This window comes from Pundamilia nyererei, unplaced genomic scaffold (genome assembly GCF_000239375.1).
Source record: "Pundamilia nyererei isolate P.nyererei 1_Seehausen unplaced genomic scaffold, PunNye1.0 scaffold00079, whole genome shotgun sequence".
NCBI classification, from domain to species: Eukaryota; Metazoa; Chordata; class Actinopteri; order Cichliformes; family Cichlidae; genus Pundamilia; species Pundamilia nyererei.
In genome coordinates, this window is record NW_005187480.1 from 371,370 (window position 1) to 387,943 (window position 16,574).

At 41.0% G+C, this 16,574-nt stretch overlaps 1 protein-coding gene across 3 annotated transcripts in view; it reads right to left on the minus strand.

Moving 5' to 3' along the window:
• Nucleotides 1-5,986: 5,986 nt before the first annotated feature.
• Nucleotides 5,987-16,574, minus strand: part of LOC102196931 (transcription factor COE3) — a 139,708-nt gene continuing 129,120 nt past the window's right edge. For 2 of the 3 annotated variants that reach the window (XM_013912039.1, XM_005737731.2), the window contains exons 14-16: nucleotides 15,394-15,576; nucleotides 12,116-12,205; nucleotides 5,987-9,981 (exon numbers count right to left, since the gene is read on the minus strand). In XM_013912039.1, coding sequence (XP_013767493.1) covers nucleotides 9,950-9,981; nucleotides 12,116-12,205; nucleotides 15,394-15,576 — 305 coding nt within the window. In that variant the 3' untranslated portion in view covers nucleotides 5,987-9,949. The remainder of the gene's footprint in view (nucleotides 9,982-12,115; nucleotides 12,206-15,393; nucleotides 15,577-16,574) is intronic. The other variant, XM_005737733.2, reaches the window with a different exon arrangement.

Consider the following 16,574-nt stretch of genomic DNA (forward strand, 5'->3'; position numbering starts at 1 on the left):
TGTCAGGTTTTCGGGTCTGATTCCCAGAAACCTAACTGGCGAGCGCAAACCTTTGGATGGGTGATTTACTCACCTCGTCCTCCAGGTTTGAGCCCAGTTGGCGAGGGTTCTGGTGTCATCACCAAGGCCGGGGCCTGGGGCTCTTCCTGTGTGAGATGACTTACAGCCGTCCTGTCAGTCCTGACCGCTGCATTACAATAACATGAGGAAAACCTGGACCTCAACATGACATCACCACGTCGCAGGAAATGGTCTAATTCTTTAGCGTTTAGGAGAGCAGATGTACGGAGAGCAGCAGTGACATAATGTCACTTAACTCCACGGCTCGCCCAAACCAAACACACCTGCACCTCCTCCTCCTCCTTGACTAATTGAAAAGTATTTCAGCTATTTATGAAGTCAAAACATCAGCAGCTCGGAGCTGTGAAGGACTCTGGGTGAACCTCTGTGTCCGGCAGCAGACTCTGATCAGTGCATCAGCCTTTATACCAGCAGTGCTCAAACTGTGGGCGGGATAAAAATATTCTTTTCCTCTTCGGGGAAAATTAACAAGCCTCAGTAAACGCTATTGCACTGACCTTTAAGTGAAGTTTAACTGAGATGAGTGATAAAAGATTCGGGTGGAGGGTGTTGGACTGTTTTTGGCTTTTAAAGTGATGCATGCCAGAAAAAGTTTAATAAAGCACAAGTAAATCTGAAGCAGCAGTGACTTAAAAAAACAGCTGTTATTAATGACACCTGTGGCCGTTAATGTGAACTATTGCTCAAACTGCGTGTATGTCTCATCTCCATTTTGGCCAATGCTAGCTAACTGCTCGTCTGTACGTCACGTATTTTATCCAGCTGAGTACTACTGCATACCTGAGTATCAGTGTACATACTGAAGCAATGATACTAATGTCAAATATATGTTTTGTAGCAGGTACAGCTAGCTAAGTACATATTAGTTATCAAGGATCACAATAGGTAAGCTAGCTTAGTAAGCTAGCTAACTAGCATTTATACTGACATTTAATTTAGATAGTTATGTCATTGTAACTTGACTAGCCCGAATACGGTGATGATTAGTTAATGTTTGCTGATGATGTTACTTAAAGCTACTGAATGAATAATATGATCTTTTTTTCTTTTTACACAACATAGCTAACAGATAGCTAATCAAAAGAAAAAAAAATCCCTTAAACCAAATAATCCCACAAAAAGAATCCAGTGGCACATATTCAGATATTAACTTTGTGTTAATACAGACACATTTTAGATGTCTGCGGGCCAATGTTTTGTGAGTTGACGAATGCTTTTGAGTAAGTGGGTCCAAAATTTGTGGACAGAGAAATTGCAAACATGCTGTTGCATTTTTCAGTGTATTTTCTGTTCTCTGAGCACAATAAGATGAGTGCGATTTAATTACATTATATTTAACAGAAACATCCAAAACTGGGAAACTCACACCCAAATGATCTAGACGGATAACTGGCCAAGTCAGACAAAAAAAAACATATGAAGGATTTTGGGTTTAATGCCACAGCTTTGTTCTGCCTTCATCTGTTCTTTCTGTAGTGGAAGTAAACTTAATTTTCTCAGTGAATGTGTTCAGAAGTCCTGACTGAGCGTTTCCGATCAACATATCCATCAAAATGTGTCCAAAGCTCTTACAGCTTGGCATTCAAATCTGGCAGCTGTTGCTTGGTGTTTGGCCAGCGATGTGCGGACTCAGGGAGGTCAGGGTTTTTCTTGGGGTGCCTCGGGCACCAGTTTTCACCAATGAGCTCTGTGTATTAAGCTCTCATCAATGCTGACGCCGGAGATAAAGTTAATAGTCCCTGTAACAGAGCCTCAGCAGGCTTCCACCACCCCCTGCACTGCTCTGATATAGGACTGTTCTCGTCCCCCATGAAGGAAAGCAGATGTCCTGTTTGGGAATGTGGGCCTGATAAACCCACCGCCAGCCTTCAAACGTTAAAATCACCAATCGCTCTGTGAGGAACATTTCTTTTTTGGGTTTCCTTTGACCGCCAAGCGACAGACAGAGAGGCCGAGAGGCTGTCGTTTCTGGTGTGTTATCATCTATTGTTAGTGGGTCCGTGGACTCAGCTGACTTTTTGAATTTGATTTGATTTTCTTAGTAACGTTTATGGTTGGGACGTTTACTCCCTGAGAATGGGTTTATTAATTCATGCCACAGAAAAAGTAACAGTGACAGAGATTACCATCATACAGAGAAAGAAAGGGTGCAAAGATATGTTGAGGAGGAGCAGTATGATGTGAGGAATACGTAACATTTGATAAAGATCCAGAAACACTACATTTTTATCTGCAGGCACCAGACTGTGATACCTGTGGCTGTAAAAAGACTTCAGCACTATAGAAGTATATGGGAAAACAGCTGTGTTAGCCTCTGTGAACATTTACTGCTCAGGTTACAGTCTCAGTCCCTCATTTTGGGTCATATGGATCTTTTGAAAAGCACAACTTTTTCAAACGCTGTTTTAGATTAACTTAAAAATTAGCTTTTTTTAAAAAAAACTCCTTTTAGATTTTTAGAAACTTGCTGCCTTTACGTTTGGATAATAAGACATCAGACTGTGTTTTATATTTGTAGGCTTCTGATCGTCCAGCATTGCCACGTGTTGCTTTGGCATGTTCATGATAGTAGTAATGATTTCTTTGACCTGTATTTTTTTAAGGTGGAACGATTGTACGGTGTATTTAAAACAGTTGGGTGCACAAGTTTGGATTTATTTTTGATTTTCTCTAATTCAGAAAGGTTAAAATGTACACATACAGATTTAAATTTAATTTGACCCACTCTTCTTGGCAGTATTGGTAGAGTTCATTTAAAATGGTTGGTTCAGCCCATGTTTGGTTTAATAGGGTTGAGGTCAGCACTTTGGGACTTTTGGGAGGTAGAAGCTTCATGGAGTCATTTCTAAATAACTGCAGATTCAGCAGTTTAAGCAATGATATGTAAGTACACCTTATTTGAATATGTCACCACTCGGCCTCGAAGAAGTCCTAAACTGTTACCTTCAGATGAAAGGAAATTGGTTAGGAAGTCCAGGAACAACCCAGGAACCACTAGAGCTCAAGCCTACCATCAACACCAGTGTCACTGTCCACAGTGAAGCCAGTCTGGCATTGCCATGGACTAAGAGGTTCCAACCAAGAAAGAAGGCACTGCGACAAAATCAACACCCTCAAAGCTCAGTTGAAATTTGCAGTGGCCTACATGGACAAGCCAAATGCTTTCTGGAGAAAAGATTGGTGGTCGAGAAGACAAAGATTGTTCCTGAAGACAAAATAACTTTGGGAAACTCACCATCTTGGTTTTTTGAAATCAGATGTAATGGGGTGACAGAAACTGAGGAGGACTGCTCGCTTATTAGCGAGCACAAGTCAGTTAAATCACAAGTTAGTTAAAAAATACTCTGCATGTCCCCTTTCAGTCTAATTGGACCACAATTTACAAAAGGAATGTCATGTTGTCTTCACTAACATTTTAAACTAGGGAATTAGGCTATAAATTCATCAACAATGTTTATTCCTGAGGTTCTGCATCAAGTGAGCAGCAGGAAACTTTCCTTCTATAATCAGACTTGTTTTTGCAATCAGAATAGTCATTGGGATTGGCCTAAAACTACATTGAACTTTTAATATTGTTGTTATGACGCTCCATCAGGACCTTTGATGTGTCAACTGTTCAAAAAGATGTGTAGAATTTTTCTAGAGTGTAGAATCTGCCTCTGTAAAAGCCAAGCCACAGTGCACAGGGTTCTCTTGCATGTAGGAATCATGATTTACTTCTTTTGTCCTGTGGTTTTTACGGTCGGGACAAAACCCAAATGACCTACCGCACATCATTTGGGAACGACTGGCTATGTGTACTTTTATTCTGTGTATGAAACCACTTGGTTAGGTTGGGTTTTATCTTTGATGCTGAAGCATCAAACTCCTGCAGCTTTTCGTGGAAACAGATGAAAGCACAATAAAAACTGCATAATTAATTTTAGGACTGGACCTGTAGCTTCAGGGCCCGAGTAAATCTCTGAGGACGCATTTCCAGAAGGACTCCTGACTGTCGACAGAAACCTCCTGAATCATGCCGTCCATACAAACCTTCACTTCATCCTCGGTCGTATTTCTCTTTTTATCCAGGCTGATGTTTTTACCTGCTGCACGGTTCTTTCTCTGACTGCTTTGGCTCCGAGCTGCGGTGATTGATTCGCATCAGTTCAACTCAAAACGTCAATCAGAGCTCCGTGTTCATCATTTCCCGCCGACAGTTTCATCATTAACCAAAGTCTTTGGAGGCCGTTTGGAGAGTATTCCTGCTGGAAGAAAACTTTTGGTGATGTGCGTGTGTATTTTTCTTTTTTTCCAAGCTGATTTCAGTGGATATAGCTGCTCTGGAGATTTTTTTCCTGTCAATATCTACCTGAGTTACTTACCTGAGTTTTAATCAGAGATAAAATCTGCTTGGGCATGACTTTCTGTCCTCTCTCTTCTATCGTTCTTTAATGCACTAATGTCATCGTGTATGTACAATATATATCTTGAAAAGCTTTAAGTGGACAGCGAGCTTGAGGGTTCTGCACAGTATCTTAGCTGTTCCTACGAACTCCCTGTGGTATGCTGTCCAGCAGATCACTGTCTGTGGCTCTTCTGAGGGTACTTCAGCACACTGTTAAAGTTTCTAACAAGAAAATGCGGTGCGGTTACTATTTTTCAACACACTGACGGTAGAAGCTGTCTTTGAGTGACACAAATAATTTGTGTGGCACCTTATTTGATGCAGAACTCCTGATTGGTCTGTAAATAGTTTGAAATGGTTATAAAAAACAAAAAAAGCCTTGACTGCATTTTTAGGTAAATAGCTGCATATAACTTTGTTGTTTGCAAAACTTTTGCATAGGTTTTTTAAAATTGACAATTTATATTTGCATTTCCAGCTATGAAAACGGATTGTTAAACATGTTTGTGGTCGTTACTTTTCTTTTACTCAGATTTCATGTTTTGTGTCAGATTTTAGATCAATTGCGTTAATACACTATGTCAAATTTTTTTTAAACTGTAGATTCAGACATCAAAAGACTTACTTAAAAAAAAAAGGTCTATCTTATTTAAGATTTAACTAATACATTAAACTTGGTTCCCCCCCCCCCCTCCCCCTCTACTTGGGTTACTCAGAATCAGAAAGATTTTATTTATCCCCAAGGGGCAATGAACATAAAAGGGGCAATTAAAATTAACATGCCAAGAAGTAGCCCACTTCAAATCAGTGCCTGGTTCCTCAACACCTGACCTTGTTGATCTCTCTCACTCATGTCTGCTTGGTCTAGCCCAGGACCCTTACTGGATGCAGACACCCCAGTATGTGCATGTGTGTGTGAGATAGACGCAGATAATTTCTCATTAAATAACAAATGTGACTATTCCAAATCTTTAGATTTTTCTTAAATTTGTCTTACCTGTTTTAAATGATGTTGCTGTAAAAAAGTCCAACTTGCAAAGCAGTGCTGCTGGACTCCAGAATATGTGCTGTCTTAAAAGTTTTAATAAGAAGAAATGAAAGTTTTTATATTTCTAATATAGATTTTTCATAATTATTTATAATAAAAGTATATACATTTGTTTGTTTTTTAATCAAAAACAACTCCTGTTTCTAAATCTATCTGGTGTGAATTAACACGTCTGCTTTCTCTGTCTTGAACGGTTTCATTTGCAATTTGAAAACTTTTAATTTTGATTAAATCATTTTGAGAGCAGATCCAGGTTCTTCGTGAAGTGTGTAAACATTAACTCTTTACTGGTACTTGTGTGTGCTGCCTCCATAATTAGGTCCCCCCCCCCCCTTTCTTATTTGAATATCAGCGTAAGTTTGAGAGCTTCGAGCCAAATGTAATCTTTATTAGATTGTTTCTGTACAAAAAGCACTGGATCACAGAGAAAAAAACCAAACAAACCAAAAAACAGAAGACATGCATTTATTTACAGCATGGCCAGAGACAGAAAAAGAAAAAACCTGGGGGTGACACCCCGGTTTGTATCCTAAAGACAACTAATTAAACATTGTGCTTTGATATACTTTGATGATATATTTAATATTTCACAAAAATGCAGTGCCTCTGCCCTCTTTCACATTGAAGTAAAACATAAAAAAGTCTATTTTTCAGTTTAAAACCCAGACGGTGGGAAGCGAGCTCGCTGCGACTGACAAAAAGAGAAAGAAAAGCTGCGAGCTGTTGGAGGGGACTGATCAGGGAGGTTGGCTCTGCAGGCTGGGCTTCATTAGTATCACTGATAAAGGGTCTTTCCCAAAGACGCTGAACAGATACCAGCAAAAAGCTAACGTGACAGCATCCGGGTGACACTGTGCAGAAACTGCTGGATTTGCATAAAGTCAGATGTTTAATCATTTGGACTTCAGATTCCTGCATCAACTCTGCTTTCAACATTCATAGAAATACAAATAAAACTTGTGTAAGTCTGAAGGTTCAGGTAGGTTCAAGCAGTTTGAAAAAAAATGTTTCTTCTACCATCCTTAAACTACGCAAACACACCGAAAAGGAAAAACTGGAGAGCTTTACAGTTTTTGTTACTTTATTCCGAGAACGTGTTAAATGTAAAGACAAATCGTGTCTCTGTAAAATAAGATGCAGTATTTAAACAATATGAAACTGATTTTATTTTTTTCAACTTTGTTTTTGGTGTAAATTTGTAATGCTAATTTTATAATCGTAATACAAGCCGATAGATATCAAATTTATGCTCCTTCTAGTCACATGATCATGGAAGAAAAGTCACACTGTCAGTGTTTTGTATTCGGGGAAAAAATGTCGGAAATTTGAAATTTTTCATTTATCACAATCCAAAGATTCCAGATCTTTATGCCAAATTATTCATCTCACAGTCTCCTGGATCTCTCTGAAATATTCCCCAGATTGAATCTACTGATTCATGCTGAAGAACCTTATTTTTCTCCTTTGTTCACTGACACGAAGACAGTTATATCTAACATGTTGTGTTCACGTACACAAAGTGACACCTTTCCAGATTTAAGTATGTATTTGACATAAGCCTTTTCCTCGATAGAAGTTTACGTTCTTTGGTATTTCCTTTACACTTTAGTTGTATTTTAATACATTTTACTAAACAAATAATAATCTAAAAATGGGGGCCACATTTTCAAAGCCCCCATCCAAAACTTGCATGTTTATGCGAATGAATTAACTTCAAAGTCATATTTGCTGTAAACACAAACGTGATATTTCATGTCCATATTCTCCAAAAAGTAAGAATTTTTTCAGCAATTTCACTTTTTTCAGTGTTTTGATCACATTTGACACAAAGATCTCGTAGTTCTACTTTTCTATTGGGGTAATTTCTTGTAGTTAACAGATGTTAAATCACAAAACGACTCCAGTCTCCAGTTTTTCTTCTCTTTGGTGAAGGAATAAACTTCTACACTTTGTAATTTGGCAGTTTTAACACTTCTCAGCCATCAGTATCTGACGGTTAGCTCCTACAGTTGAGCATCTTTTGTATATTTCAGGGGGAAACCTGAGGGACAAAGACATCAAATCAAGAAAGCAAACAAAAGTAACCTTTGATAATTGCTGTGGAACCAAAACTTTGTCGGAAAAAAGAAAGACTTTGTTTTTAAGCGTGGTCGGTCGTAAGGCATCAAACTCAAGTCTTGGTTCTTTACATTTTTTTGAACTTTTGCCACAGCAGCGCGGGCGATGAGCTTGCATTTCAGTACAGGAGAGCAGTTGCATAAGTAAATGATCCAGATTGTGTGCAACGACGAGAACAGCACCATCGGCAACAACACCAACATCGATGGACGTTTCCTTGAGATCGGTGACCCTAAAAAACTTGGTTTGAAACTCTTCGCCGTGTTTTGAAACCGTACAGTCAATATCAGCAAAAAAAATCCAACACAAAGACGAGGGTCAGGTCGAATATTCAGATGGATAAAATGCTGACTTCTAAACACCAAACCGCCCCCCTCAAAAAACGAGTGCTGGGATATTATGACATTATAAGTCTCTGAGATATAAAAATTTCACATGACGAGGATTTTTGCCATTTCAGGATGGCAGGAGAAAAAAAAACATATTGGTGCATATCGCTCTAGCTTTCATCTTTTTTCTTTTTTTTTCCCACTTTTAGCTTTTTTCTTTTTTGCTAAGATACATTGCTCTTATTAAGTGCCCCAACAAAAAAAAAATAGTGCATTAAGAAATAACCATGATTATACATTTCACAATAATACACAAAAGACGAGAAGAACCAGGGGAAACAAACGATGCTGTTTACAAAAAGTTAAATATCGGAAAAGCGTTTTTATACAAAAGTGATGAAAGCGTCGTTTTACGTCCTGCTTTCAAAAACAGGGTGACCGTGTCGTGAGTTTTTTTTTTTGTTTTGTTTTACAAAAGGGTTAATTCTTCCCACTTGTTCACTCTTTTTACAATATCTAAAAGGTATTAAGACATCAAATGTGTTTACATATATATTTGAGACTATCATTCAGGCCTAAATCACAAAAGAACTCCCCAAAACATACTTTATAAATACATATAAAATAAGCACAATCAGAAGAATAACAAGAAAATCTGGTACCTAAATGTGATTAAAACTGCTGCAAGCTTTTTCTGGTTAAAATCTACCACTCGACACACCTGCAAAACAGAACTATTGTACTGGATTTCAAAATGAGACATCCAAAAGAAAAGAAAAAGAAAAGCTGAAAACGCTGGGCTGCCTCGACGTGTTACGGACAAATGTTAGTGGAACATTTGCTCGTCTCTCTTCGGCAGGATGCTTCATTCTTTCCTTAGCTTACAAAATTACTGCACTTTCCTCCTTTTTAGATTATGAGACACAAACATTGTTAAAAGCTATGGTACAGAAAGTAAAACGCGCTGAGACGTGAGATTCATCGGGGGCTTTAAGGACTCTGGTCCTGGGGGAGGGGCTTGTTGGGGGTTTCTGATTGAAAACCGTCTGACGGTTCTTCCAAGTTTGAAAAATGATTACTTCCTGATTTCCGGACTCAGTCCGACTCAGGGTCAGTGTCCACCGAGAGCTTTTGTTCTAGTGAGAACCAATCAGATCTGCAGCTGAAAACAGAGAAGCTCTTTTCTGCTTTTCTTTATATTTTAAAAATATTTTTATATTGTGTTGACCAAAGTTTTAGATGAGGTAGGGTTACTATTTACTGGCAAATTACCCGCTAATTTGTTTAGATTAGCTAAAAAGCACTTGGTGCTGCCCCTCTGTAGGCTTCCAAAAGACAGCCAATCAGAAGAAAAGTAAGCTTTTCGGGGAGGGGGTCAAACTGAGCTGCCTGGATAACATTACAAGGATTTTTTAGCTAAAAATTAACAGAGATTTGGTGATTTTTATTTATTCTTTTTTTACAGTAATCACCAGCATTTTCAATTTGAACAAAGCGAGGTATTTGAAGATGTCACCATCCACTCGGCTGATTTTTTTTTTCACGATATGATGATTAGCTTAGAACAGATGCTCCCAGTGGACACGCCTACTTCCTGTCTCACAGTGGTTCGAACTGATCTGAGATCTGTTCAGCCTCCACAGACTTCTCAAGTCAAAGTAACCTGTTTAATATCACAGCACAACATGCAGTACTGCAGACACCTTTCATCCACCCACAGTTCACGCTGAGCGAGCGCTGCCTCCGCCCGCAGCCACTGCAGACGTTTCCTGTTCCGGGTTCGTAAACGCCTGCCGGTGGTGTCTGCAACGGCTGCAGGAAGAAGCGACGTCCTCGGCTGATGGTGACTGAATTGTTGAAGTTCTTCGAGTTCGGACTCTGGGTCAGACGGGTCGGTCTAAAGGATGATGGGAAGGACGTTGTTGTGGCGTTTCAGGCTGGGGGAGGGTTGTGGGGAGTCTGACGGTACCTGGCTGAGAGTCCTCCTCACATGGGGGGCACGATGAGACCTGCCATGGCTGAAACAACACAGAATGAGTCAGATCTCATGTTTCGTGATGCTCGCTGAGCATTTCAGGCTACGTCCACGCATACACTGGATTTTTCAGTTTGATTGGAAAAATGTCTCCATCTGTCGTGAAAATGCAAAGAGCTGCCCAACTGCAGAGGTGGGAAGTAACAAAGTACAAATACTTCGTTAATGTACTTAAGTAGAATTTTCATCTATCTGTATTTTACCTGTTTTTTTTTTCTTTTACTCCCTACATTTATAAACAGATACCTGTGCTTTCTTCCTCACATTTTCAAAACAAGCTTTTGAGCGTTTTTATTTAACGTCACTGCGGCCTTCCCAACATCAAACCAATTTGAGCCTAAACAGAAACACATGAGAGTCACTCCTGTTCGTTTATTAATCACCAGGAGATGTTGCATAAAAACAGACGATAGAAGCAAAACTGTTTCTCCCTGTTTTGAGAGCTAACTTCACTCAGAGATGGAGAAAGATAAAAAAGGCAAACAGGAGAGGAAGGCGAGAGCTTAGATTTAAAGAAAGGACTGCTCATTTAAAGCTCACAAGTAAGTCCTCACATTTTTAAATCACATATTGGGTCTGTACATGTGATATTATGTTGTTTCATATTGTGAGACATGCAAAACAAACTGAGGGAGACTGTTATTTAAAGGCTGCATGAAAATCCTCTGCAGGTTAGTGCAGGATAAACAGGTTAGTTTATTGTACTGTGATGGATTTAAATCAGAAAATCGACTCAAGCTCTGAATAGAAATTATTGTGAGTTATGAATCTTTCCCCCACACTGAGCCATTACAGACAGTTTTAGGGTTGCTCCACCTGCTGAATCCACTTTAACCCCTGACTGTCGCCCTCTACAATGTAGCAACAGGACACAGAGCTATGTTTGGTTTCCTTATTTTTCTCTTCATGTTCTGCTGATGTGATTCAAGCTGAGAATACTCGTGAGAATTAAAATGTTTGAATGAAATAAAGTCTGTACTCCCATCTACTGACATTATTTTATTATTATGTTAAAACAGCACAAGGTTCAATTAGCTTTCCACAAATATAGAAACGTCCTCCAAAAAGCTACTTTTTACTCTGAGTACATTTCAGAGCCGCTACTTTTTTACTTTTACTGGAGTACAGAACTTGAATCAGTACTTCAACTTTTACTGGAGTACTTTTTAACACTAGTATCTTTTTTTCTACTTAAGTACAGACTATCTTTACGTTTGCCACTTCTGCCTAACTGTGAAGAAATGTTAGCCAATCAAAAACCCACAAACATGGCGCACAGTTTGATATCAAAACAGGAGATAAAGGTGCACGCTGTTGATGCTGTGAGGCAAATTCAAAAAGTCCTTTTTTAGCTGAGTACATGCGGATGCAGCCTCAGTTTTTCTAAAATTCTACTTTACTGTACTTTAACATAACAATGTTTTATCATGAAAGTTTTTTACTGTTCAAGCTGCCCACTCAGAAATATTTAAAACGTCTTGGTGATTATAACTGTGGATATTACAAGACCTAAAATATGTTTTTTCATGAAGAGTGGAAAAACCTCCAGTTTTAAATAAAAACGCCTTCCTGAGAGGCACATCGAAAAGATTTAAGATACGTCTCGTGTAAACAGATCTCTGGAATAATTAGGGTTCATTTAACACACTCGCACAAAATATGCATTTGCTGTTAAAGTCTTTCTGTGAAGCGCTGAAAGGTTAAATAAAATCAGTTAAATGCCTGCGTTGTAAAAGTATTTGGATAAAGCTGAGAGATGATGTTGAAATAAAGACAGATCTACGACGGATTCTTGGACTTCACTGAGCCAAATAAAAGCTAAAGAATAGGACGCGGTTATGGGGGGAAATACTTTGCAGGGTGAAATTTGCAGCGGTATTAACTATAAAAGAAAAATGCTCAAGTTTAAGCTCCAAATTCCCCAAAATGCCAGAAGTTATGGATCAACTTTGACCTCCAAGTGTGTGAAAGCAGGAATCAACACGCAACACAGAAAGAGTCCTTCTCATACAGCGGCGCCGCGTGGACATCCACCTGCGTGTCCTGATGGGACACGAGCAGGAGGACAGCAGGGGGCGGGGGTGCTGACAGGCGGGACGGGGGGGTGGGATGCTCACCCTGGAGGTTGCTGCCATTGGTGGTGGTGCAGGTGGGGGGCGGGGAGGTCTGTGGCCGCACGACAGGGGCGAAGGCGCTCTTCTGTTTGACTGCAGAAACCATATGGACAGGAGAGAATGAATAAGGGCCTATGGGAGTAGACGAAGAGGAGGAGGAGGTGAGGAAGACAAGGGAAGGAGGAGTAGGAAGGTGTGGGGAGGGGATCCTACAGAAGGAGGACGTGACGGTAACGAGCAGGCAGACAGACAGGAGGTGAGCGATCGGACGGAGATGAGGCGAATCATGCAGGGAGGAGGAGGAGGATGATGAAGAGGAGGGTGAGGAGGAGGAAGAATGGGTCCCTGCCTCAGATCGGGCCGAGGTCTGCAGGAACAAACATGCTCCGAGCACAAACAGCTGCACATCTGGCAAAGTTGATCCATAACTTGAAGGACTTGTTTGGAATAAACCAACCTGAGAGCAGCAGCAGCAGCTTCATCCGCGCACGCTGCACAGGTGTGTGTGTGTGTGTGTGTGTGTGTGTGTGTGTGTGAGAAGGCAGGTGTCTAACATCGTGCGGTAAATTGACTTTTTTCCTTTTTAATAAATCACCCACTCATTTACTCTTCGTGTGTCTTTAGGCGAACAGCTTTGAATTTTCCTGCTGCTTCTACAGCTGACTCCCGATTAAAGGAACAGTTCAACATTTTCAGAGACGCTCTTATTGATCATCATCTATCGGTGGTCAGTGCAGAGCCGGAGCTGTCCATCAGTGATGACTTGAGCTTGACATCTGTTCTTTGGAAGTTTTCCGGAAGCAACCTGAGCAGACCCGGCGTTTAAACCAAACAGAGCCAAAGTACGAGTAAACTCCTGAAGCCTTCAGTCACGACTTCTTCAGGAGACTTGTCACATGTATTTGCTGCTAAGGTGCTTTCTCCTTTTAATTTTTATTACATTTTTAATATTTTGCTCATCTCCGGCTCTTTAAAGTCACCTCCTCCTGATTTACTCATTTGAGTATTTCGTTCCTCTGAATCTCTAAAGTAGTCTTTAAACTGAAGATGTGACTTTAGAGTTGAGAAGCTTTCTGGGAAAATCGTGAGGACGTGACGTTAATGTGGTCGGACGACTAAAAGTGCACTCTGTCAAACAAGCATGACGTAATGTGACGTTTAACTTAATGCTAAGCTGACCACATCTGGACTCTCCACTGCAGGTTTGAAATCAGCCGCCATCTCTGCAGTCGAGACTCTGAAATGTATCTTAACAGTGGATGTGTTGCTACCCCAAAGGTCACCGTGAAATACTGAAATTTCCAGTAAAATCTCAGACACGACCCTGAAGTTACAAACAGCAGATGGCTCCAGCTCAGTGCTGAATACATAATCATCAGCGGATTAATTTCCGTCTCTGAAACGCAGAGTTTTGAGCGCATCTGTCCAAATGTTGAGCTGTTCCTTTAAGAGCTTCCACAGAGTTTATGGACCACAGTGTGTCTGTAATGATTCAAGGACAGCATTTGAACATGGAACTGTAAAATGAAGCGGGGGAATGTAAATGTGATTTATCACTTCATGCCAACAAGCATCAGTCTGTCCTGGATCGCTGCTTCTTTCTCCTCACATTTCCTCCTCCTTGGCTCCTTCTTGTTGTTTTTCCGTTCCTTTTTCTCCAGCTGATATTAATGGATTCGGCCCAAAGCGTGAATGCATGAATGCATGAAGGATGCGGTGAGGGTGTTAGTGGGGTTAGTGGAGGAGGTGGAGGGGATGGGTGAGGAGGAGTATGGACAGGGGGACAGTCAGAGGAGGGAAGGAGGAGGTGAACAATGCGTGGCAGTGTTAAGTCCACACACACGCACACACAAACACTCAGACCCTCGGCGGCGGGAAACTGTAGCTCAGCCAGGCGAGATGTGAGCCCACCTTTTGTTTAGTCGCCAGGGACGACAACATCACCTGGCAAGGAGACGCATTTTGAGCTCACTACCTTCTAAACGAGTCTCGCTGAGACTTGCTGAGCTCTTTGATACAGAAGCCAAAACAATGGAGCGCTCCCCGCGGGCGAGTTTAGTCTCCAAAACACACCTGCGCCTTCTACGCTGCTGCTCCGACTCCAGGCATGTTAATCAGCGCCGAGTGTAAAGTTTGACGAACAACACGGCCGACTCAGAAGCATCGACTCGTCTCCTGCAGCGGGAAACGCTTCACTTTTGTTTGCTCGTATTGCTCTGTGCACAACGCCATCATCAATCTGCCATCAAGTCGTTTTATTTTCAGCATCGCGAATCCATATACAGAGTATATCATCAGTACTACGAAGCCCAGTACACTGGGTAATGTGGTGTCAAGCTAGGTACCAACACTCAACAGCTCTTGGTATCTTGGTCACGTTCACGCTTGATACGGATCCTTTGGCCTTTTACTAACATTTTAAAGCTGTTAGCCAAATCACTGCTCATAATTACTCTGGATTTCATTAAAATATGATGCCTCCACCGAGGCATAAGACAAGATGAAGGAACGTTTTTAGTGCTGTTGTTTTTCTTCTCTCTCTCAGCAAGATAAAAGCAAACCAGACCAGTGGGTGGAGACGTGGGCTAAAGGTGAGGGAAGAAATTCTGGTTCAGATCCAATTTTATAAAATTAAAACATCGGCCTTGCTGAGAACATTTTCCCAGGCTAGTCCATAATAATCATAGGTGCTTTCAGTGGTTAACGGGCTCCTGAGTCCCTTAAAATACTTAAATATGCCGACCCTAAACCCCTACTTGGCTGAGAATGACTTCAGTTATTCTAATTCCTGTGCTTACTGTAAAGTTTTCAAACTTTTCCTTCTGGTTCTTCATGCTACTTGGATACTTAAGCCTCCATTATTGCTTCACCCAACACTTCCAACATCTCCTTAAGCCACTACCTTCACATGCAACTACATGGACCAATACAGCTTCAACTCCCATCACTTCATTACATGGACTTAATCGTTTTAATGACTCAACTGCCACTCCACCGTCAAGTTCAATTCAAACATCAGCCAGCAGCAGAGCATCAACATAAACGAGCAGCGTCCATAGCTTTAATGCAGGTTTTGGTAACATGGCATCAAATGCAGATTTAAGCAGGAAGCACAGATTTCTTTTTTAATCGGTATTTGGAGCATCAGGAACAGCGCTGTGTGTTTTGGAGCATAAATACGTCTGATTTTAGCCACAGTTGTAAATGATCCCTCCTGCTGACTGCCTCCCGGATGGATGAGGTTTGGTTTCGTTAATGCGATATGTAAGCGCATTACTCACTTGCGTAAGCGGAGTTGGCGGTGGAGCCGTTGAGGAAGCTGGGGGATCCAGGTACGCCCAGGTTGGTCATCCCCGCCCCGTATCCGTTCATGGTGGACGTGATGGTGTTGTAGTTGGACTGCTGAGGCGTGGAGCTCGGCACGTAGCCGCGAGGAGACACGCTGTTTGAGTTACGGGAATAGCCTAAGAGGAGGAAGAAGTACTCTTCATCACTTCAGTGTTTGGATAGATAATCAATCATCTCTCATCATTACTTCATAATTAAGAAATGAATCTTTACTTTAAGACTGTGAAATTCCAAAAAACATTTACTTGATGTGACGACTTCCAAGAGTAACTGTCACTCTAAATTTCTCACAGTTTGATTGAACTGGACCCACGCTGTGCATTTCCAGCTCCAAATTTGTTATTCTGTGACTACAGTAGCTTTGCATGATTCCCAGCAGTTGGTGCGGTGCCTCAATTAATGTTCATTTAGCCCCTTCTCCTTTAAACTGTGTAGGATGAAGTAGATATAATTATTCAAAATGTTTACAACAAAATGTTATCGGGTTTTAACTCCATTAATCATCTCATGACCTTCTTGATTGATCGGGTGACCCTTTGGTCGAGAACCACTAAACCAGCAGACAAATTACTAAAGTAGTGAGTTCACTGTGAAATCTGTCTTTTAATTGCAAAGACAACGTTTTGTACAGCCTCTCTCCGCCCCAACCTCCTCCTTCTGACTCAGCCCACCTGAGCGTGAGACGTTTTTATTTATTCGTTTTTCTCAAATGCAAAAACACAGTCGAAGCCCTGTAAGGGCAAACCAGGCTGACAGGTAGAGATATGAAACTGAAAAGCAGTATTCATCACCAAGAAGATCTTGATAATGATCTTGTAAAATTATTCAGAATAAACAAACAGAATACAAAACTAATATATTTTTTAACCCAGGAATGTAAATGTTTGGTCTAAAACTGGTTTGACAAAAGGCCAACTCACATAGTAAGAAAACCTACAAATTACCCTACATTTTGCTGACCTCCTCACTGTGACCTCAGCAGTGACATCATCGCGCCTGTCACTGCTGGTCTCCTGTTATGAAGAGCTCGCCTCCCTGCAGGCGAGGTCTGCCCTTCATCTGTCACCTGAATCCTGCTTTTTACTTACCTCTGGTCTCCCTTCTCTCCCCTCTC